General features: G+C 51.2%; 1 protein-coding gene across 2 annotated transcripts in view; it reads right to left on the reverse strand.

The window, feature by feature from the left end:
• Positions 1 to 966: 966 nt before the first annotated feature.
• The window catches only part of kdm4b (lysine (K)-specific demethylase 4B), a 38,637-nt gene continuing 16,184 nt past the window's right edge, over positions 967 to 23,419 (reverse strand). For both annotated transcript variants that reach the window (XM_047037149.1, XM_047037150.1), the window contains exons 8-22: positions 21,724 to 21,861; positions 16,119 to 16,315; positions 13,568 to 13,800; positions 12,877 to 13,040; positions 12,221 to 12,338; positions 11,411 to 11,571; positions 10,976 to 11,174; positions 8,604 to 8,680; positions 8,436 to 8,491; positions 7,924 to 8,032; positions 5,489 to 5,677; positions 4,980 to 5,141; positions 4,513 to 4,632; positions 3,039 to 3,131; positions 967 to 2,744 (exon numbers count right to left, since the gene is read on the reverse strand). In XM_047037149.1, the coding sequence (XP_046893105.1) occupies positions 2,280 to 2,744; positions 3,039 to 3,131; positions 4,513 to 4,632; positions 4,980 to 5,141; positions 5,489 to 5,677; positions 7,924 to 8,032; positions 8,436 to 8,491; positions 8,604 to 8,680; positions 10,976 to 11,174; positions 11,411 to 11,571; positions 12,221 to 12,338; positions 12,877 to 13,040; positions 13,568 to 13,800; positions 16,119 to 16,315; positions 21,724 to 21,861 (2,481 nt within the window). In that variant the 3' untranslated portion in view covers positions 967 to 2,279. The remainder of the gene's footprint in view (positions 2,745 to 3,038; positions 3,132 to 4,512; positions 4,633 to 4,979; positions 5,142 to 5,488; positions 5,678 to 7,923; positions 8,033 to 8,435; positions 8,492 to 8,603; positions 8,681 to 10,975; positions 11,175 to 11,410; positions 11,572 to 12,220; positions 12,339 to 12,876; positions 13,041 to 13,567; positions 13,801 to 16,118; positions 16,316 to 21,723; positions 21,862 to 23,419) is intronic.

A 23,419-nucleotide genomic window follows, 5' to 3' on the forward strand; every position in this document is an offset into this window, starting at 1 on the left:
ACCTCATGTGGCAGACTCACCAGCCTCTCCCCACACACGCACACACAGCTACACCATGTGACTTGCAAGTAATAGAAACACAAACTATTTCTTGCAGTGCTCTCCATCTAGTCTCTCACATCCCAGCCAATGACGCACTAAGACGAGCGACATCACCCACGGGAGTGTTGACTTTGGAGGGTGGGTGGAGGGAGCACTCGCGATTCACTCTCCAGCATGGCTGACGAAGCAGTGATGCCTTCGAGTAGCTATCAGACACCGCAGCCCAAACAACTGCAACATTTCTTATGTTGACTTGGTCCTCCTCTCGGAAAAACAAAAACGCCTGCTCCCTATCCCTGGGGTGGAAATATTTCCAATTATTAAGCACATAGTTTGGGGGGAAATATTCTTGTTACGCATTTGTTTTCACGCTTTGTTTTCCATTGATCTTCAAACAAGAAGAGTCCCTAAAGAAGGCTCCATCAGACTCCAGAAGATTCTTCCAGCTCAGTCTCTATGTCAGTCAAGAAGCACACCAGATTTATGCATCTCTGAAGTACAAATGAAGCCTAAGTGAGGGACTAAAGGTTGTTGAGAGACTATGAAAAAATGATGAACCCAGAGCCCCCCTTGACATGAGCCACAATCCGCCCTCTCTTCTCTCCTTTCAAGTGCGGCTCGCAACAGCGTGGCGTTTGAGAGGGCCGACAGCGGCCGGTTGTCGCCCCTTCTCTCCGGCTACATGGACAAAGGCTCCTGTTTGGGTGTCATGGCGGGGACCACATCGACGAGGCCACGACGAGGGGGAGTGGTAATAGTGGTAGTTATACCTCCGCTGTGCGCAATCGCTCCATTAGAGCAAAGTCACGTCCTGGCAGACTGTTGGGGGGGAGCAAGGCAGCCTGGGTGAGGATAGAGCGATGACGGAAGGACGTGAGACAGAAAAGATGAAAATATGGCAGCAAATGCTGGAAGCTGGCCACCCCTTGCAACCCAGTATTTATTTCTATGAAATAGACCCTTTCGTGGTGGGTTTGAACATTGGAACATGGACTTGTCGACGTATTGTCGTGATGACAAAAAAATAGACATGGCTAGTATGACCGACATTTGATTTGCATACAGATGAAATGTAATTATGTACAATGCAGCACAATGAGTTCTATTCTTTCTCAGTAGTCCTAAATCCCTGTAGCACTTTGTAAGATCGCAAAACACCATTTTGAAAACATTTTAAGTTGATTTTGTATGCTTACCAGAGTAGAAATTCAATCTCTAAAACTTGCAAAAATAATTGTCAATTTTATAATGAAACTTATTTCTTAGTCAGTGAAGTCGTTTCATATATTAACAAAATAAGTTTAGAAAGTATACAGTGATAAAAACAGCAAATTGAATAGTATATAACATCAAAATGTATTATTTTTTATACGAAGAATGCTACAAAAGAACCCAGAAAAGTCTGGTTTTGGAAAAAAAAAAGAGCTGAAAATGACCAATTTGGTGTACGTCATTGATACAAGGTCACATTCCAGAAGTACTGCAAGACATCTTCACAAAATCCAATGTTTCTGCAGACAAGATTAACAGGCATTCAACATATGCTTTTCCTTTGTACAAATATTATATCAATATGTGACATTAGACATTTAAATACCCATACACCATTATCAGTACTCATCTCCTCCAAAATGAAATACCATACATTGAAACTAGACACAAATATATGCCAACAATTACATTTTCTTTTTCCATCAGTTGGCGACCCATGTTTGCCTTGCTTCAAAAATAGATTTGTTGCTGGTAAATGTATTGAATAACTGAACAGGCTTAGGAACTAGGACTTCACATGCCCTGTGGCCATGGGGTTATAATAAGACTACTTCCTATAAAACCTATGCAAAGTGTTTCATTATTAATGATGCAGAGAGGTATGGTGTTGATGGTTGTTCAAGTCTCTAAAGTTTACACAGTCTGGCACAGTGGAGGAGCCCCACAGAGAGTGGAGAACAGTCTTCTCTCCTCGCTAGGTGCTGCTGCTGTTTCAGAGCAGGCCAAGCAACAAAGACGGAAAAAGAACAAAAAAAAGAGGACATGCAACGACAACAAGAGTGTTCTTTTCCCCTCCACTAACCTTCCTTTTAACTCCTCTAAGCACTAAGCACCAGACTGTGTAAAGGATGCACTGTATCAACTGGCGTTAGCACGGCAGCCGTTAGCATATCCGCTGTTAGCTTGCGTAGCCTCAGATGCTAGAGCCAATGTTGGCATAGCCCTTGCTCGACATCTGGTCTCTCTTAATACACTGGGCCTTGGCCCTCATCCGGACTGGCTAAAGGTAGATCCTGAGAGGGGAAGTGGGTGTCGAGCAGCGTCTCCATGTACGACACGTAGCCGCTGCTTGGCGTGTAGCCGCTGGCTAACGGCAGGGCCTGGGTGAAGGCCACCAGGACGGGGTCCTGGGTCACGGTGGCGTCAAGGAGCGAGGGGTCACAGCTGGGCGCAGGGGCGGACTCGGGTACGGTGGAGGAGTCGCCGCCCCGGAGGGCGGAATAGGTCGTCAGCTGAGAGGCTGGGATGGGGGAGTTAATACTGTGGTGTGCTGGTGCGGGCTGGGCCAATGGGAGGCCTGGGGCTGGGGGGCGGGGCAGGTGCTCCGTCGTGTCCATGGGGGTCTGAGGTGGCGCTGAGGGGGGTTCAGAGGGCAGGCAAAGCTTCTTGGCAGCTTGCGCTTCGTCTTCGGATTCGTTGACTGGCATGGCCTGGAGCAAAGGAAAGAAAAACAGGGGGTGAAGACCCGTCGTAATCCCCTCTCGTCCCTCACGACACAATCCCAGGATGCTCTTCCACGTTACTTGCCTACACGACCCATTTATGACGTTCGGAGGGGAAGGACAAGTGCTCTCCTGTAAATCTACACCCGTCTCCTTTGTTGAACTTTCCTCAAAAGTCTTCCCTTCCCCTTTTCCCTTTGCAACCATGTCTCCAACCTTCCCCATCTCTCCCTCCCTCGCTCCTTATCCCTCCCTGGGTGTGTGGTGCCGGGGGTGTCCTACCAGACGCGCCCGGACCCTCTTGGGCAGTTCCTGGTCCAGAGAGTGAATCTCGCTGTGCTTCATTAACATCTGGGCGTGGTCCTGGAACTCGACCTGGAGGAGCAGGAGATGAGATCTTGTTAAACCAGGAAAAATTGGACAGCGATAAAAATGGAAAATAAACCTCAGGGGAAAGTTAAGGTTGAGTATGTGTGTATTTCAGTACGCAAACCAATCTACATCAGTGATTAGTGGGTGCAGCAAGGTGGCAGTGAGAAAATAGGACACTAGCCTCATTAGCATAGAGGGGAAAATAAATATTGCGGTGGTGGTGGGTGATGGTTTAAAAAAATAAAATGTCGACAAGGTCAAGCTCATGACCCCGAACACAAAGAGCAGCTGGAGGCTTGTTTTGCTTTTACTAAAGCACAGTTCCACGACGCTAATGGCTCCAGCGCCGGCACAAACCGACAGCTCCCAGACGATAAGACAGGGAGGTGGAGGGAGGGATGAGGGGGAAAGTGGGGTGGTGGGTAAAAATGTTAACACTGTCGAGATATAAAGTTGTTTCTTTTGTTGTTGTTTTTTTCCCATTCAAGTGTTGCTATTATATTCGAAAAAAGGGGTGTCTGGAAAGAGCGACGCACAATAGGGGGAGAACAAAATGGGTGTAACCCAGAAGAATGCAAGCAGACACAAACGCACACCATTCAAAGCAAACAATCACCAAAGCACGCTGCGACTTTTAATAAACACCAACAGCCAAACGGGCACCGTTTGGAACGATCTGTTGTGTGAAGAAAGTGTGTTTGTACTGGCTGAGCGTGTGAGATGACTACCGATGTGTTTTGAGATTTACAGACTGTGTGTGTGTGTGTGTGTGTGTGTGTTAGAAAGAAAGAGAGAGAGAGAGACATACAGAGACACACTAAGAGAGAGCGAGAGTCATAACACAAAACACCTGGTCTCTGTATGGGAATTGTGTGCCAGTTCTGAGGAACACCCAGCTTGCCTCAGAGCTTCACACCTCATAAGCACTGTGCCCCCGACGGACCAGAAATCCCACCGCCATAGAGATGGGTGGTGCCAGGGGGCTAACTCTCTATCCTCTACAAACGTGTTTCCGTTTCCTCCGCGTGAAGACGCCACGCCGTCATCGACGAGGGTGCCCCGTCGCTTTTTGCATGTAGCTAAATATCGCGCGGGGCGTTTGAAGTCGGGTTGCGGCACTGAAACGTTGTTGGTGCGCGTGCGTTCCGACCTTTGTGGGCTGTACGGACATACTGATGTCATTGTGAAACAATATCGAACATCTGAATATTTTTAACTCCAGAATTTGTCCTTTTCTGACGAAAACCCGCACACGGACCGTTGTCGCGATAAAGATGATCACATAAAAAAAAAAAGTACAGTTGGAGAATGGAGAGAGTGTTTGGTTGCGTGCGTTAAGGGATGGCGAGTTGAACCGGTGTGTGTGTGCCAGCTCTCCCCTTACCTGGTAGTGTTTGTGGACGTGCTCCCTGACGAAGGAGGCGTTGAGCACCTGGCCGTCGGCGGTGTGGACCACGGTGACCTCCCCCTCCTCTGGGGGGCCGTTCTGGAGACAGTCGTGACTCTGGGGGCCAGGCAGGGGGGCAGGGAGAAGCAGGGGAGAGACGGGTCGAGGAGGAGAGGGAAGAGGGGCCGCAGGGAAGCAGGGGAGAGACGGGTCGAGGAGGAGAGGGAAGAGGGGCCGCAGGGAAGCAGGGGAGAGATGGGTCGAGGAGGAGGAGGAAATGCAGGAGGGACAACAACAAGAGGGTCATTTAGCCGGAGCATCTCCACTGCGATATAATTACGAGATCTGAGCGGCAACAAGCAGTCACCGAACTCCAGGAAAGGAGTTAAACGACGAAGCCGGGCCAATCGAGCAGCTGTCCGGCCAGGGGGGGGGGGGGGGGGTGAACAGGAGAGAGGACTGACCACTACGTTCTCGGGGAAGAAGTTGTCGCAGTACGAGCCATCGTCGAAGTTGATCTCGTAGCAGGTGGTCGTTGCCGTGCCGATGATGGTGCAGGGGTAGTAGCAGCGGTCCTTGTAGCGACCCACCACTTTGTCACCGATCCCCAGTTCCTTCTGCTGCATCTTGAATATATAATATAAATGATAGATATAAATGATATGTTGTTTATATCATACACACACACACACCCAATGACATATGCGACAAATATATACATGGGTGTAAGAAAAGGCCTTACATAGACCACTACTCTGAGCCCTGTGCGGACGTCTCAAAATGTCTAACTGTTAGATCTGACCACTGATGGATTAAGGTCAACTTCACAGACCACACACAGAATCCACTCTAGGGATGACTCGGTACAGTGCGCGCTCCTGAACGTAGCTGTAAATGTGTCGAGGCACTTTTGTGCTGTGGCCCCGTGGCCCCTCCCCCCCCCCCCACCCAGCTCGTCTCTGCGAAGCCTTACCCTCGGATGGGTCATCCTGTGCTTGTGGCAGGTGACGGACACCACGTAGGGCCAATCGGCCGGCCTCATGAGCACGCCGGCGATGTGGGCGCAGGTGACGTGGAAGGAGGTGGAGCAGTTCTCGTAGGAGCACTGGATGCAGGCGCCGCGGGGCTGCTGCTTGCTGAACTTGTGGCAGTACACGCATCTCTGGGGAAGGACGGGAGATGGGGGGGGTGAGTGTCCAAGCTGGCCCTGCGTGCGGCCACGACAGCCGAAACGAGCGCGCCACTTCATGCATTTTCTCAGGAGTTTCTAAGGACATTCGAAGTTGTTTTGTTTTTTTTGGCGGGGGGTGGGCTTCAAAATAACTTGTTAGAAAAGGGGCCATCTTTTAGTCAATTTCTTTGTTCTTCAGGTGAGGATGTCTTGTAGTTATTAGAAGCCAGCGAGAACCTTACAGAGAAGTTCAGAGAAAGGTTTAAGGAGGAAGCAGAAGAGGTTTGACTTGCGTTCAACTTTGCCGCTTTAATGATTCATGTTATTGTGTGGGGGGGAGGGGACGACGCTACAATCACACGGACAAGTGTCTTTCTCGGTAGGCGTTCCGAAAGTTTCTATCCAGTTTCAGAAAAATATCTTTTGTACTTTTTGTATTTCTTTTTTAAACAAGCTGCTCTATGGTTCATTCGGTTTTTCAAAAGAACACCATTTCTCTCCCCCGCCCCTAAACGTCCTTTTTGTTCTCACGCTGTCCACACTGCTCTCTGAGCTTCCCTCGCTCACCTCGCTCTGGTTTCGTGCCTCCTCTCCAACCCAAACACTGTCCATTGCTTCATACCCCCCCCCCCCACACTTCCTTCCATCACATTCTTCCCCCTCCACACACACACACACACACACATCGCCTCTTTTCCCTCACTCTCTCTCTCCCCTCCCCTCGACAGATCTCACTCTGTGCTTCCGTCGCGGCCCGGTGGAGATCGATGGCAAGAAATTCTTTATTAAAATGTCAATACTTCATTTCGGATCTCTGGGCGGGCCGAGCGGCGAACATGTACAACAGCTCTCAATAGGGCCGTTGGCAGGGAGATATTTCTCCCGCCTGTCTGCGCTCTGATTGACCGCTCCTCCGGGCGGAGCTTACCCCTCCCCCCCCCCCTCCTTCCCCCCCCTCCCCTCCATCTCCCCCCCCTCCCCATCATCCTTCCTCCCCCCCTCCCCTCCTTCCTCCTCCCCCCATGTGGGGGTCCACCGGACACAGTGGCGGCGACGGGGGCCGAGATTTATGGACATTGGCAATATCTTGTTCCTGGGTTTGTTTGGTCACGTAGGCCGGCCCCTTCTTTCTCCGATTGGTCATCGGGAAATAGGGGGTGAGGGGTTTGGGGGTTTACGATGAAGGCGGGTCAAATCTGCCCAATGAGCAGAAAGGCGATGACCGACTCCTTGCTAGTCCATCTTTGCAGGTCTACTTTATGTCGATGCACTAGCGAACGTCGGAAGTAACCTGACGTGTTGGGTAAAACTATGAAAATGGGAAAGTACCATTTCAGCTTGGCAGTGGTGGCAATTCGCCTGAACTCCTGTCTATCTACTCGAGACCAAAAAATATATATAAAAAAAACAGAGCGCTAGAGTCAGTCGTCTTACGAGTTCCTTTCGCCGACACCTGTTTGCCGAACGTTTGATCAGCCAGATCGTTAGCGAGCTCTTTTGCCTGTTCCTCCTTGTCGGAGCGGGCTACAGAGGCAGAGCGAGAGAGAGAGGCAGAGAGAGAGAGAGTGAGCGAGAGACAGAGGGAAACCAGCTTTGACGGCTAGCGGCATCAAATGACATACTAGTCAGAGAGTTAAAGGTATTTGTAGATCTGTGACAACATGCTGGCGGGGCTGACTGGAGGCGGGCCTCGGATCCGGGCGACAGAGGGAGGGATGAGAGAGAGCAAGGAGGTATGGGGGTGTTTCGAAAGGCACTGCAGTGAAGGGGGGGGGGGGGGGGGGGGGGGGGGAATTGCCTCCCTGCCCTGAAGGATCAATGTGGTTCATTTAGCGCGGTGAGAAATGACACCTGATTATTCTGCCGTTCCGTTCGGACCATCCGTTACTACCCCCTCTCCCTCCTCGTGGCGCAAATACACCATCCATCCATCCGGGGGGAGCGGAGGGAGGGAGGGAGGGAGAGTGACAGACAGAATGAGAGATGGAGAGAAGGGGGTGGGTTGATGCGACATGTACAGTACAAGAGAGAGAGAAAGGAGGGGAGGAGGAGGCGAAAGAGTTGATATGGGCGAGAGAGGAGACGGACAGAGACGGAGAGAGAGAGAGCGAAGAAGACAGAGGGAGAGAGCAAGAGAGGGGGTGGGGGGGTGGGTGAAAGACTGCGAAAGAGAGGGCGGGAGAGAGCGAGAGACAGACAGAGACAGAGAGAGAGACAGACAGGAGGGAGGGACTCACCAGGCTCTTCCTGGTGTCTGGGATGGAACTGACGTCCACCGGCTCCTTGGCGATGGGGTCCAGGAAGCGGGCCTCGGCCACTGCGATGGCACAGATCACGTGCACCCACCTGTGGACGCAACGACGATGGGAGACCCGTCACAGCACGCCTGCTCATACGCACCACAGAGCTACGGCCCTGGAACCGTGCGATGGATAGAGCTATGGTCCTGGAACCGTGCGATGGACAGAGCTACAGCGGAGCGGGTGTGCGTTCTCAACGCAATCAGAACTGTTAAACGAGTTAGCGACAGCTAGCTGGTTCTCTCTGTGACGAAAAACGATACGGCCAAAAACTTAAACTTGTTTTCAATCATAGTGAGCGGTCTTGTCTTTTTCTACGAAAACAAACTGATTTAAAGGGACACAAATAGGGGAGGAAGCGGTTTTGGAGATCTCAGCCTTTGAGGAACCAGGGAAAAATATTGAAAACGTTGTCCGGAGGAAAGCAATCGTGTTTTTCGGACACTGACCTGTTGTCTGTCGTCATCTTCAGAGCTCCTCCCCTTAGACTGCAAAGACAGCATTCCTATGATAAACACACACACACACAACCATGGGTTAGGGGTCTTACTGCGGTTTTGGTTCACCCCCCCTTCTTGAGGTGGAGTTTGAGGGAGTTGAGCGTGTCAATTACTCACCGCGGTCCGAGCACCTGCTAAACACCTGGAGCACTTCCAGCTCTGGTCTACCGACTCTGACTTGACACCATAACAGCCTGGTGAAGGAGAGGGAGGGAGGGTGAGCAAGAGAGCAAATGAGAGAGAGAGAGAGAGAGAGAGAGAGAGGGGGAGAAAGAGGGGCATAGAAGTTATTGTCCAAATATTTTGAAATGATTTAACAATCCGACTTCCAAGCCTCTTGTGCAGTCGGCTCCATTACACCAGTGTCGTGGAATACGGATTAAAACACTTCGAAAACATTCCGATAAGACTACTTTAATCCCGACACGAATGTTATAGGGAAAGAAGTTTGCCACGCTAAGAGCTGTATTGGGCCAAATAAAGCTCGACATGGCGTACACAGGCGCAGGGAACGCTTCGCTTTTGACGGGATGACTTTCTGCTTCGTGCTCTCTTCACAACAACCTTCCCTCTCTCTCCCAGTCGGACCAACGCCATCCTGGAAGGATAATGAACCGGCCGTCTTGGGTTCCCACACTTGGCTTGAGTGCTAATAAGAACCCAAGAGGCTGTAGGGTGTGTGTGTGTGTGAGTCTCACAAGCGTGTGTGTGTTTGTGTGAGAGTGTGTGCCTCCCATGTGTGCGTGTGCGCGCGCTCGTCTGTCTCTCTATACACTTCAACCCCCATGCCTGGACTGCTACCAGGCATCTTTCGATCGTCGGGTACGAGAGCGTGTGTGCGCGCACACACGCGCCCTTCTCTACCTCCTCGTTGACATGGTGGTTTTCTTCCGAGCGTAGCCCGGAGCTGTCTCATGCTTTTCACTTGAACTCGTTCATTAGCATGAGCGCCACTAACAATGTTCGTATTGTGATTTCAAACCATCAAACTGTAGTTGCTGCTGCTCAAAATAGGGGTTTGGACGTCATCCGACGCAGCTTGAGAACGGGTGGGGGTGGGGGGAGGGGGAATACAACAAACCGGGATACACACTCGCACGCGTCCTCAGACAGACACACACACCCATACACTGTTAACAAGCTGTTTCTCTTTGCAAGCGACTCTGCTGACAGACTCCCTGGTCCCTTCTTTCCCCAAAAAAATACAAATAAAAAGCCGCAAACAACAACAACAACACCCATCTCCCCGAGAAAAAATAACGAGTGGGTAAGTAGTGAGGAAAGTTTTCGAGCCTGCCTCCAACAGAGAGCCTGGCTGTCTGTGGAGTGGGCCCAGGCCTTGACTGAACCCCGTCCAGCAGGAGGGCTCCCGGGGGCCTGTACACGGTCCGGAACATTCCGCAGGCTGGTGTGGCCTCCTGTCTATCTACTCAGTAGGCCTTAGGGGGAAGATCCAAGCCGTGTGTGTGTGTGTGTGGTGCATGTCCTTGTATGACCTTGTTCGGTCGTGTGTGTGTGTGTGTGAAAGGGTTTGGTGGGAGGTATGTATTCTATTTCAATGTGTTAGTTTAACGCGTGCATGCAATTACAAGGCCTTACAAGATAATGACTTCTTGAACTGATATAATGTGGTGTTGGGAATTGGAAGGGAGGCCATTGAATACATTTCATATGAAAGAAAATATGAGAAAAAAATGACTTGAATAAAAAATATGAATTCCTTTAAATCGGCCCAGCGCAATAAGAGACAGCTACTGATAAGAATACAACATTTCCTTGTCTTCCTTCCAAACGATTGTTGCCAGAGTCCCCATGAATATTCCATTTGCCTCTTCTAGTGTGCCGAGTTCACCTGAACACACACACCCCCGGCGCTGGAGCAAGCGCGGAGTCGCGTGCGTTCCAATCCTTCTTCCCCTGGGTGCAAAAGCTAACAGCTAATTGGCTACGCGGCTTAGACTTAAGAGTGTCTGAAGAGACCACGTGACCCCTCCCCCTCTCGTTTCTGCAGAGGGACAGTATTGGAGAGGGGGGGGGGGGTCGCAATCCTCCTCAAAGGGAGTTCGGGTTGAGCAGCAGCAAATTAGCTAGAACGATTTGATTGGCATACGGTTCCTTGTGGGAGAAGCGCGGGGAGGGGGTAGGTGTTGCGGGAATTGCGATGAATGTGGAGCGAGGATCCGCAACAGTGGGAATTCACAGGTCGTTACCTTGGTGAATTGCTACTAATGGGGGGGGGGGGGGGGGGGGGGGCAGGGGGGATATTTGGTAAACAAGGTGGGAGTCAGTCAGGAAGTCAGCTTGCTGGTAAAAGGGACTAACGTGGACATCTTTGGCTGGTGGATACAGGACCTGCTGATAGCCCTGTCTGGCATGGCACGTGAATATGTCACCCCCTCCCCCATCCATTCTCCCGTCTTGCTCTCTGACCGTTTCCGGCAGGTCCCCCCCCCCCCCGTGGGGCCCCTGGGTCTGCAGGGGGTACTCACTGGCGTGGACCTGCAGGTCGCAGCAGCCGCAGGTCAGGAGGGGGCTGGTTCCGTCCTCGCCGACCGGCGAGGGGGAAGGCAGGGGCTCCGTGTTGTCGGGCCCGGCGCTGAAGCACATCTCGGGGACCAGGGGGCGCGTGCGGCTGCCGCGGAGCGTCTGGTAGGGGGGCTCGCTCCCCTGGGGGGGCTCCTTCTGGAACTGAGGGGAGCAAGGCAATGGTGTCAACACAGGGCTGGAGGGCCCGGATATTTGCTGTGTGCCGTCTGGTTCTACTGTCTAACTTGTATCAGTATATTTCTTGATTGGGTCCATTTCGAAGCTATTTGCTCGCTAGCGTCAAGCGAATCATCGCTAATCACCACGAGTCGTTTTCCCTCAGGGAATGCGTGAACACGCTGGAGGCTGACTACAGCGTGGCGTCGGCCGCCCCTGACCTGTGTGTAGGGGCAGAACAGGGTGCAGATGGCACAGTGGGGCTCCAGGGTGGCCACGGCGCCGTTGAAGGCCTTCTCCGCCTGGAAGTTGGGCTGCCGGTTCTGCCACAGGTGTCCAGCCTTCTTCACGTCGCCGTCCAGTGGCCAGGGGGAGAACACCTCTGGGGGAGAGACACAAGGGGTACGGTATCAGCTTCTGTATCACGGCGAGCGTCGACACCCCCCCCCCCCTCCACACACTCTTTCCCTACCCCCCCCCCACTCTCCCCCCCCCCCCTCCCTCAACCTGAAGGACAAACGCTGGCTGTGTTCCCAGGGTGCCGTCTCAAAGTGACTTTGAGAACAGGTAATTGGGAGTCGTGATCCCTGGATCGATACGTGTCAGTCAGGAAATAAAGGAGAGAGGGAACACGGCTGGGTGGGGGAGGAGGGCGAAAAGGTGGGGAGGGGAGGGGGGCTTAAAGTCAAGAATACATCATCCCCCCTAGGGGGTCTGCTTTCTGTCAAGGACATGCGTCGCTCTGTCCGCTGCGAAGACCACAGTTCGAACCAAATGTTAACGTCTCTACATACACACGAGCACACACAGAAAGGAAAACTGCTTTTCGCACCCTTCTTTAATGGCGCTCGGAGCAATTTCTACAGTACCGCACGCGATAAAAGCTAAGCTAATCCGTTAGCGCTTCGCTAACTTTGTCAGTTCATCGTCTATGGACTAAAGATACCGGGGGAGGAATCTTAAAAGTTGGACTTGGACAAAGGGCAACGGCAGAGACGACTGACCCCCCCCCCCCCCCCCCCCCCGCCTACCTTCGCTGCTAGAGGGGTCCTGCTTGACGATGGAGGGCGGCGAGCGCAGGGGCGGCTTCATCAGGGGGTGCCTCCTGCTCTTCTTCACCTCCACCGTGGTCTTCATCTTGGAGTACGACTGGGGAGGACAGCGAGGGGACCTCGGGTGAGCGCGACCAGACACTCGGGAGAGAGGCAACGGGGGATTCGAGATACTGTGTCCCTTCTACTGGGTCTAGAACCGCCTCTGAACTGTACAGTCTGATAGGGGGAATCTACTGTTCTTGTGCTTTTATCAATGCAATGCTTGGCTCGTTTAAAATGTCTCTAAATCTCTTTTTGTTTATCTCGTTTAAAATCTTGTCCTGACCAAAGTAACGCAAGTGTATTTAAGTCGATAAGACTACTTAGAAATACACAAGGAAATTGATACTGTAATCATTTTTTGAAACACACAGTCAGTGTTCCGGCTAACGAGACAATAATTCAGAATCTGTTAGCGAGTCGTCGAAGCTCTCAACAGTTTTCCTGTTCAGTCAAACTCGTTGACGCTAGCAAGAAGAAAAATTGTCAAAGACATCTCCAAACTTCACATCGGACATATGGGGCGACATATCCACTGGGATCAACATACTGACGGAGCACCATGGGTGAGTCCAACATCCACCCCAGCCTACCTGACTTCCCTTGGCGTCCGGCTTGGCCGGACCCGAGCTGGCGGCAAACTGCTCAAAGGCGGCCTGGAAGTCCACCATGGGGTGGTTCAGAGCCGCCTTCTTCTTCTTTTTCTTCTTCTTGCCGTTCTCCGTCCAGAGCTCGGGGTCAGTCGACGGTGTCCGCTCTACGGTTGGCGGGGAGGGGGAAACGGAAGACGTTATCTCTCTTTTCGTTGAGGATGAGAAACCCCAAAAAGCCGTGTACATGTTATCATTCATGATGTTATTGCTACTCGGGCCCCTCCAGGCGGGGGAAAACAGGCCACTTCACTAACAAAAGGACAAGAGGAAGAATGTTCCGGATGGGATCGTTTGATAGGGCAAGATTGATACCTGGGTGTAACGTTAAGTCCTGGGATAACCTCGCTCAAGATATCACCCTCGGATTTTTCGGGCTGTTCTTTTCCCACAACTAACTTAGGTTCAACCCTTCGGCTAGACACTGTGCTAGCTCCCCTTCATCACCTGCCCTCCACCTTTACGATGCCCACCACTCCTCCCCTTCTCCTCCACCCCTCCCTCCTCCTCCGCAATGCTACCTGCACTGCTCAACCCCTCCACCTCCTCCTCTCCAGGGAAGGGAACTATACTCCTCCTCTCCAGGGACATTTTCTCCTCCTCCTCCTCCTCCCCCCCCCGGGCGCCTCCTCACCCTGCTGGGCCCGTGCGGCGGCGGCGGCGGCCTCCTGCTCCTCCCTCTCCATGGCCTCCAGGGTGAGCAGGGCCTCGCGGTCCAGCCGCTCCTGCCGCTGCTGCCGCCGCTGCTCCTCGCGCTCCTCCACCTGCCGCTGGTAGTCGGCCAGGTCCAGCTCCACGCCCGCCTCCTCCAGGGCCTTCACCTCCTCCGGCCGCAGCCGCCGGAGCTGCTTCCTCCTCTGCTGGGCCCTGGGGGAGCGAGGGGGGAGGAGGGATGCACACACGTCAAAATCACGACGAAACCCCAGTGGGAGACAGAAACAGAATGGCAATTGTCAAAAGTGAGCTCGTAATCGTAAAAAATTTAATCCGTTATCGGCCAGGCAACGTCAACCGCGGTGCATGACATAATGTGTCCAGGAGAGACGGAACTCTCCGGGTCACTGTTCGGGGTTTAGGCAGACAGGTGCATGACCTCAAAGTGTACATTGTTAGAACAGGAAACGCCTTGTCGCCTCGGTGATGTGGAGCCAGGCAGATGATTGGCATGGATGTAATCCGAGGTTACGGGTGAGGCGGCCTCGATTTTGGAAGCGCCCAGCAAACACACACAAACAGTGCAGTAGGGCTGCAACAAACTATTATTTTGACATTCAACTAATCTAACGATTATTAGAACGAATAGTCAAATAATCATCTATTTTTTTACTGATTAATCAGTAGGCTTTGAAAGATTATTCAGCTTTAGCAATTTGTTAAAATATTGAGTTATACTTATTCTAACTAATACATAAAACCAGGAAATCACTTCAGCTTTTGAAAAAGGTCTCTCTTTAAAAGGTCCACTGGCATGCTTTTATATCCTTAGTGGTCCCCTAATACTGTATCTGAAGTCTCTTTCCCAGAAATTCAGCCTTGGTACAGAATAACAGCCACTACGAGCAGTCCCAGAATGAGCTTTCCTTAGGATGTGCCATTTCTGTGTCTATAGATTTAAATGCTATGAGGAGGAGCAACTGCCATGCTTCGGTCGTTTGCAAGCCATGATGTATCTCGAGGAAAAAACTATATCACGCTAGCACAGTCGTAGCTCATTTTCTCATTGGTGGGGCAAATTCTCTGAGCGGGCAAAGCAGAGAAAGGGGAGGTAACCTTTCCTCTTATGATGACATATGAGGAACATTTTCAAATCGGAGCGTTTGAGCTTTCATTTTCTCAAAGGCGGAGAAGAATACAGGCTAGGGGGAACTCATAGTAATGTTAAATAACTGAAAAATTAAAATGAAATGTTCATGTCGTGTGACCTTAAAGCATTGTTTCAATCATTTTGTTGCTCTAAATCTAAATAAAAAAACAAAACTTGTCAGTTGCATTAGACAACAAAAGGTATGAATGTAAACAAATCTCTTAAATTAGGCAGCAGCATTAAGAGCTTCATTTGTAAGACAACAGGGTTCTACGGTGTTTTGTACGCCTGAAATACTGCGTAATGTGTTTATCAACTGGTGTCGCTACCTGGCCATCTTGCTTAGTTCCAGCTGGAGTGCCGGGATGTTTCCTTTTTAAAAGGTTCCACCATGCACGTTGTGCTCCCATGGAAAGCAAGTTCCGCCTTGCACGCATTACAATTACAGGTTTTTTAGTTTGAACTTAAGTGAAACTTTCCCACACGAGACTTGTTTTGCTCCATTTGCACGCTAACATTTTAGCGCCATTTTCTTCTATTGGATTGCATACGGGAGGGCTGCATTTCAGTCTAGCGCTACAGCCCACACTGGTCAAATCACGTTATTGCAGGGACTTAAAATAGGTCTTATGCAGGGGCGGATCTAGAGATTTTCATTCGGGGTGGCAATGGGATGGCAGAAGGAAGTTGTTGGGTGGCCTTCTGGAGGCGAATCAAAACCCAAAGTAGGGGGGTACAGTACTCCCTATGGTAAATGATCAGGCTATAACATTGTAGTTCAAACTAATAATTCATTAAAAACTACTATTACTGTTATTTATTGAAATGTTCTGTAATGTACAAATAATATTTTTCTATGGGAAGATTGAGGTTCATGTTGTTTAATTGTAACTTGTTTCACTACATGCTCTTATAGGGTTCTTCCCTTTGGGACTTATTTGGTTTTTCACAATGTATGCTTCATGTTTTTGCTACCCGCAATGTTTGGGTAATCTCATTGTTATGATCAGTGACCTATGCACTTTTGTAAAGCTCTCTCTTGGAAGTCGCTTTGGATAAAAGCGTCTGCTAAATGCATTAAAACAAAAAAAGATTGGGGCACCAGCATTTTTTATTGCCACCCCTTAGATCCGCCACTGGTTCTATAAGATCAAACAACTTGTCGACCAAAAAAAAAGTTTCGAAAAAAATTTTATGTAATTTTTTTAAAATGTGTTGACGTTGTCGATAATGTCGACGAATCGTTTCAGCCCCACACTCCAGACAAATAAAACTCACACACACCCCAGGCAAACAACAGAAATACACACACGTACGTTGAATTCACAAAAACGCACAAATCAAAACACCCCATGCACACACACGACAAACACACACACACCTGCGCAGAAGCATCTCCTTGCGGGTGACCCGGTTCTCCCTCCAGAGCTGCAGCTGGGGGCTGTCCAGGGTGGTGGGCCTCTGGTGGTCCAGCTGGGTGCCGTCCTTGCCGCTCTTCCACAGCTCGTAGCGCTCCGGCTGCAGGCTCCGCACAAACACGTCCATGGAGATCTTCACCATGTCCTTACGACACGTACACTGGGGGTGGGGGGGGGTAAAGAGAGAGAGGGGGTGAAGGAGAGAGCCAGACCTATTTTGTACATGTTTGGGGGGGAGGGGGAGAGAGAGAGGGTAGAGGAGAGCGCGAGACCCATGGTGGGGGCGCCACGCTATCTGGCAGTCCAAGACCACGTAGGCCTTCTGACCGCCAGACACACAACGCTGGAAACATCCGTCCACCCCCACTCTCTTCTCTGTTCATGATGAGAAGTACAACAGTGGTTCAGCAGGAGAGCTCTTGCCCAATCAAAATCGGTTATTTTTGGAGAACAGGAGAGATACGTGATGATCGCTCGTAAAAAAGGCTATACATATAAATGTGATTAGATGATGACGATTGTGGAAAAGTAAAAGAGTGCAGGGATAGGACGGGGGGGGGGGCTGGTGTTGGTCTGACAATCCTGCCAAAAATCCACCCAGCATGCATGACAGAGACGGGGGGCGAGAGAGAGAGAGAGACGGGGGGGAGAGAGAGACAGAGAGAGAGAGAGAGAGAGAGAGAGAGACAGGAACGAAAAGGCGTTAAAGGAAAAAAGAAAAACAAGAGAAGCTGGGAGGCAAGTGGGGGAGAGGAGAGCGTAGCGATGACATGAAGACAGCACAGATAGGTGCGTGCGAGTAAGAGAGAGAAACGACGGAGGGAGGAGGGAGGGCGGAGAGAGAGAGAGGGGGCGAGGGGTGAGAGATGAAAATAAAAACTAATTTTCTTCTGTGCCCCGGCTGGTGTATTACATTTTAGCTTTATTTCCTGACGTGCGCTGAGAGCCTTATGTTCAATTACCGGGAACATTCTTCAACACACTAACTGAGACAGAGAGGAGGAGGAGGAGACGTAGCGAGAGAGAGAGAGAAGTAGAGAGAGAGACACAGAGAGAGAGAGAGAGAGAGCGAGAGACACAGAGAGAGAGAGAGAGAGCGAGAGAGAGCGAGAGAGAGCGAGAGAGAGCGAGAGAGAGCGAGAGAGAGCGAGAGAGAGCGAGAGAGAGCGAGAGAGAGCGAGAGAGAGCGAGAGAGAGAGCGAGAGCGAGAGCGAGAGCGAGAGAGAGCGAGAGAGAGCGAGAGAGAGCGAGAGAGAGCGAGAGAGAGCGAGAGCGAGAGCGAGAGAGCGAGAGAGAGCGAGAGCGAGAGCGAGAGAGCGAGAGAGAGCGAGAGCGAGAGAGAGCGAGAGAGAGCGAGAGAGAGCGAGAGAGAGCGAGAGCGAGAGAGAGCGAGAGAGAGCGAGAGAGAGCGAGAGAGAGCGAGAGAGAGAGAGAGCGAGAGAGAGCGAGAGCGAGAGCGAGAGCGAGCGAGCGAGAGCGAGAGCGAGCGAGCGAGAGCGAGAGCGAGAGCGAGAGCGAGAGCGAGAGCGAGAGCGAGAGCGAGAGCGAGAGCGAGAGCGAGAGCGAGAGCGAGAGCGAGAGCGAGAGCGAGAGAGAGAGAGAGAGAGATAGAAGGGGAGGTGGAGAGGAGTGGGTATGGGAATAATAACCAGGACAACAAGGCTGCAGCCCCCGCAAAAACAATATCCACACTACATCTCATCCGTGGTGCACTTGAGGGACGAAAACAAGAACCCGGGGTGTGGGGGGGGGAGATGGCACGGTGGCTCAGGGCTGCCAGGCTGATTGGAGCTTTCATAAAAACTTCAGCCGGTACAGGAGATATATGATATATACTGTAGGTGTGCAAACGCCACAGACACTAATGAATCCCAGATGAATGAGGCTCTTTGAAACCAACCCTGTTGTACTGTTGGGGTGGGGGGGGGGGGGGCACAGGGCAGATCTATTCAGAAATATACGGGGGGGGGGGGGGGGGGGGGGGGGGCGACGACTATATTCAGATGAGGATGCGTTGGGAGTCGCACACCGAACCTCTCCTGAAACAACTCTGTACAATGCTTGCAGACAGCTTCATGTCCTAATGAAGATCACGGGGCGTAGCTGTCTAAACAGATCCAGATAACAGGCTTGGGGGAGGGAGGAGGGGGGAGGGAGACTCGCCCCTTTTAACTCTGATAAATAATACCCTCTTAGCGTCTTTCAGTGCTGCAACTTTGATAAGATAATCTCCTGCGGAATGGCATCGCACAAAGACATGGTGAGACCTTGGTGAGGGCCGTTTTGTGTGGGGAAGTTGGGTCGAAAAAGGAAATGGTTCCTCCATAAACCTGCTCACGACAAGGTCTGTGGATTGTCTTGAGTAAACTAGGTCCTGATTTCTAGTAGGAGACATTCGTGTTGAGTTTTTCCCAAATGTATTTTCAGGCTAGTTTAGAGCACCATAAGCCCTGTGCCATCTAGCTCCAGTATATTAGAGAGAAAACAGATCTCTCTAAGGCCGATATCTCCAAAACCCGCCCCCTCACGGCAAAACAATCTAGATGGATAAACAGCATTACAAGTTAAAAGTAAAGACGAATGTGTAACACAGGCTTGAACTGTCCCTTTAAGAAAACAATTTTCACCTGGTGCTTAGTGATGTCGCCTCAGAGGTGGGCAGAATCATTGAAAAAAAGGGTGAAAAAAAAAAAACACCCATTTCCATACCCTTACCGCCGCTAAGCTCAGCCGCTAACCCAACGAGAATGCAGTCACATCGTCTCTGCCTAAACTGCACATTGCTGACATATCCTGCACATGTTCAAACGTTTCACAAACGCCTAAATGACCCTACAGCGGATGAGTACTTCATGTTCAAACTTATGTTCTACGGTTTGGATGTCACAACAGTGTTCGTTCCCCCGGTGACAGAGCGGACGAAAACGGCACGTCCCAATTACCTGTCGCACCTGAGAACATCTAATTTCCAGAGAACTTTGACCCGAGGCACGTTCGACGGCGGTTCCCACTTTTCTGAGGAGATCTAATTGCCGGAGGAAGAGAAGAGCTGGAACGGAGAGTGTCGCGGCGCGTTGGCAGGCTACCGTCTCGCTGATGTGTGAACACTCGTTAGGTGTGCGAGCGCACCTGCACGCGTGAAAACGCCGATTCTTGCACGCGTGTCTACGTGTCCCCGGTGTGAGAGTGTGTGTGTGTGTGTGTGGCCGCCTTACGACGTGTGTGAGATCGTACACATGTCTAGTTGCGGAGCGTGTTCTCCCCTCCAGCACGGGGTTCTAGAGACCCTCGCTAATGAGCTCGTCCATTAAAACGCACACGGACGCCTGCAAACTCAAATAATGACTTTGGTCCCTGCTCGAGCCTCCTTTAATGACAACAGCTGCACAGAAGGGGGGAGGAAGAGAGAGAGAGAGAGAGAGAGAGAGAGAGAGAGAGAGAGAGAGAGAGAGAGAGAAAGAGAGAGAGAGAGAGGGAACGAGTGAACGGTAGGGAGAGAGCGGAGAGGGAAAGAGTGTGGCGAGAGGGCAAGAGCTCAGAATGAGAGAGAGGGAGAGATGAGAAAAATAAGAAAAAAAAGACAAAGAAAAGGCGTTTGAGAGAGAATGAGAAAGAGAGCTCGGAAAGAAAAAAAAAAAAAAAAAAGCTGTGAAAAGGAAGAGAAACACAGACACTAATGAGTCTGTGGTGCGGTGCGCGTCCTCGCCGCCAGACCGGGACGCACGGCGTCGGTTCGGCCTGTCAACACGGGCCGGCGGACAGACACCAGGCTCTGAGGGAGCAGCAGTGGAGCCAGAACCAGAGACAATGGATCGCCCCGCAACACTTGGCCTAACACACGTCAAACATAGATGGAGGCCCATTTTGGTTGTTTATGAGAAGACTCCTTAACACCATGGTTCGTCCCAGTGGTTATTTCTCACTGTAGATGTGCGATGGGCCCGAAATGTCCTGTTATTCGTGACTGAACTGGGAGGGACTCGTTTCACCTTCATTGACATGGTTAAGGTGACCATCTCCTCAACTTTGAGACTTTGCGTCCTATGTTGGGGTTGAACCAGTGCTGGCCAGATGGTTTACAGTTTACACTGTACAGTTTCAGAGGAACACTAAGTAAAAAATAAATAAAAAATTGCTGCATTTTTAAACAAACCCTCAAGAAAACTGGCAGAACAGTGAGTCATCTTTCATTTACTTTCAGGATAGAGTATGTCTGGGTGGAGAGAGAGCGGGTGTGTCCTGCACCACACACACACACACGAACAAAAGACAGCAGGGAGGAGATGGAGAAGTATGAACAGCGCCCACTGTGTAGAGCCAACAGAACAGGAGGAATACATCATCTGGATCAAACAACAGCGCGCCTATGTCAGTCTGACCCCTGAGGCCGTCGCCGACTTTCATCACACACCGCCAAACGCACGCACCGATAACGATACCGCGCTAGACTAGGGGTGTGTGTGTGCGCGCGCGTGCGTTTGTGGTGGTGGGGCTAGGGATTGTGTCGGGTCTGACACACAGTCAGGGGGGGGGGGGGGGGGCGTTGAGTACAGACGGTCTGGACGAACACGGCTTGAAAGCTGGCGCATGAGTGCTGAGTGAAAGGGAAAGAGAAATCGAGAGTGCGTCAGAGAGAGAGAGAGAGAGAGAGAAAGAGAGCGAGCGTGTGGCTTCTCTCAGTGTCTAAGCAGTTATTTGCGTCTTTATCAGTCTATTATCTGGCACTTTGGGCATGTGTGTGTGTGGGCATGTGTGTGTGTGTGTAAGAGGGGGGGGCACCTGTCACTTTCTCGGACCGAAAGGGGGATGGCAGCGCGAGGGCGATTCATCTCTATCAGGCTGAGACGGAGAACAGAGGGACAAGTCCCCCACCACTGGACTGTGACCGGGGGCGGGCGGGGGCGGGCGAGGTTAGCTTAGAAGTGCAAACATGGAAACGAAAGACAGAGAGACAGAGAGAGAGAGAGCAAAAAAGAGAGAGCAAGAACAGAGAGAGCAAAAGAGCACTATTGCGGCACGTTGGCACCTCATAAATCTGACAGGCAGCCAACCAGAGAGGCAGAAAGTGAGCAGATCTGTGTGTGTGTTGGAGAGAGCTCACCCTCTGGGAGAGGATTGGAGAACTCCAACAGGAAAACTAAGTGGACGACGGAAAGCCCAGAGACTTACAGATGACGGTTGTGGCGGGGAGACCAGCCGCCGCCCAATCGCACACGATTTTGTGGTCAGGAGCTTTGTGGAATCGGCGAGCGCGACGCTCGAAACAAGCGTCCCTGCGAGGGCGCAACGGCGCGGCCCGGGAGACGGGGGGGGGGGCCGTGTTGCCCCACGACACGAGAGCGTCCCGACCGTTTAACAGGGCCTCTGGCCTGCAAAGTTAGCGTAATGCTACTCCGTCAAACGCCCCGTGTGGCGTCCTCCCGTCGAGTGAGCCAGGCCGTGGGAGAGCAAAGATCCGATGTGGAATGCGCGTGCGGCCGTGCGGCTGTCGAACGCCCGATGCTTCGTTCAGGGTCTGTGGTGAAATCGACTGGAAAGTCATACCGACTGTGTGCGCGTGTGTCTCACCTGCGAGGCTAGCTTGCCGTAGTCCACCCAGCGCAGCGTGGCAAAGTTGGTGGACTCTGCGCAGTTGAAGCCGTGGTTGAAGCCAGCGTGGTAGCCGTAGGGGAAGGTGATCATGAACTCCCCCTCTTCCTGAGTGATCTGGAGAGAGAGAAGAGACAGAGACAGAGACACAGAGAGACAGAGAGACAGAGAGACAGAGAGTCAGAGAGTCAGAGAGACAGAGAGACAGAGAGACAGAGAGAGAGAGAGAGAGAGAGAGAGAGAGAGAGAGAGAGAGAGAGAGAGAGAGAGAGAGAGAGAAGGAAAAGAGAGAAAGGGAAGCAAGAGGGAAGAGACAGGAGAGATGGGGAGAGAGAAGGAAAGAGAGAAAGGGAGGGGGGAGAGAGAGAAATAAAGAAAGGGGGAGCAAGAGAGAGGGGAGAAAGTAAGTTTGCGTTCGAGTTTTACGATGCGACTTTTGATGGGAGAGAGAGAAAAAAAAAAAAAAAAAACTGCCAAGATTCTCATGTAAATGAAACCTGGGGAAATGATGGCCGCTGTGGAGCGAATCACTTGGCCAAAACGTAGCGCCGGCAGCCAGAGCGAACCCAACCACAGGGAGCAAACACCGAGAGCCGAGCTTAATATCCACAATCATTAAGCCTTGATGGAATGGGTACGACAAGCCTCTTCACACAACTCCCCCACCCCCCTCACTCACTCCATATTCCCCTCCCTGGCTCCACGCATTCATTTTGTCCCCACTCCCCCCCTCCCCCCAAGAGGTCTGTTGGTGGGGGGGCTCTTTCAAAGTCATTCCAGGAGGAATGAGTGCAATTAGACTGGAGCCAGTGATCAGGGCGCTGCAAGTTAGCTGGCAAGCACAAATTAAGATTTCTCTTTTTCCCTCCGTTCCATTCGGAGTGGTTCGGGGGAGGGGGGAGGGTTGCTATGGGCGCAGGGGGACGCGCCGAAATTAAGCCGGACAAATGATCACGTCCCCGAACGACGGTTATCGCTTGAACAGTCCACGGTTTCTGAAAGTGCCTCGGAATGTTTGTCGCCGTTGAAGTCAAGAGATGATCTCGACGACAAATTATGTTCATTTTCAGGCTTACAAGAACAGGGTTCTAAAGCTCAAGGTTCTCACAGATGGAATCTGAGGTCATTTGATCAAACTCCCTCCTTATCTCTCTTGGTCGCCCTCTCCTTCTGTGAGAGTGCTGCATCAGAACACTGCATTCATGAACTCAAGCCTTTTACCTGAAATGAACTCTGAGAAAGTAAATATCAGAGCCAGCCAAGATATTTCCCTTACATACGTAAAAAGTAAACTATCGAATTATTGGCACCCCCGGTAAAGATGAGTAAAAAAGCGTTATTAAAAAATATAAATAAATATGTGAACAATCCAATCTTTATTTTGAGTCATTTTGTTATGAGAAACATAATTTGAAAAACGATATGAACTCATTATTTTTAACAAAACCATTATTGGCACCCCTGCAATAAATGCTATGTCCAACCTGCTTTTGTCAACAACAGCACTGAGTCATCTCCTGTAACATCCAAAGTGCCAAAAGGGGAATACTTTAGAACCCGTCTTTAGTCATCTTCAACAGGGGTCCCAATCATTCTGGAGCTGACTGTATATAGACAGCCGGGACTCCTTGCAGACAGGCAGAAAGGCAAACTTGTTAAAAGCCAGTAGTGGTGC

The sequence above is a fragment of the Hypomesus transpacificus genome, chromosome 16 (genome assembly GCF_021917145.1).
Source record: "Hypomesus transpacificus isolate Combined female chromosome 16, fHypTra1, whole genome shotgun sequence".
Taxonomy (NCBI): domain Eukaryota; kingdom Metazoa; phylum Chordata; class Actinopteri; order Osmeriformes; family Osmeridae; genus Hypomesus; species Hypomesus transpacificus.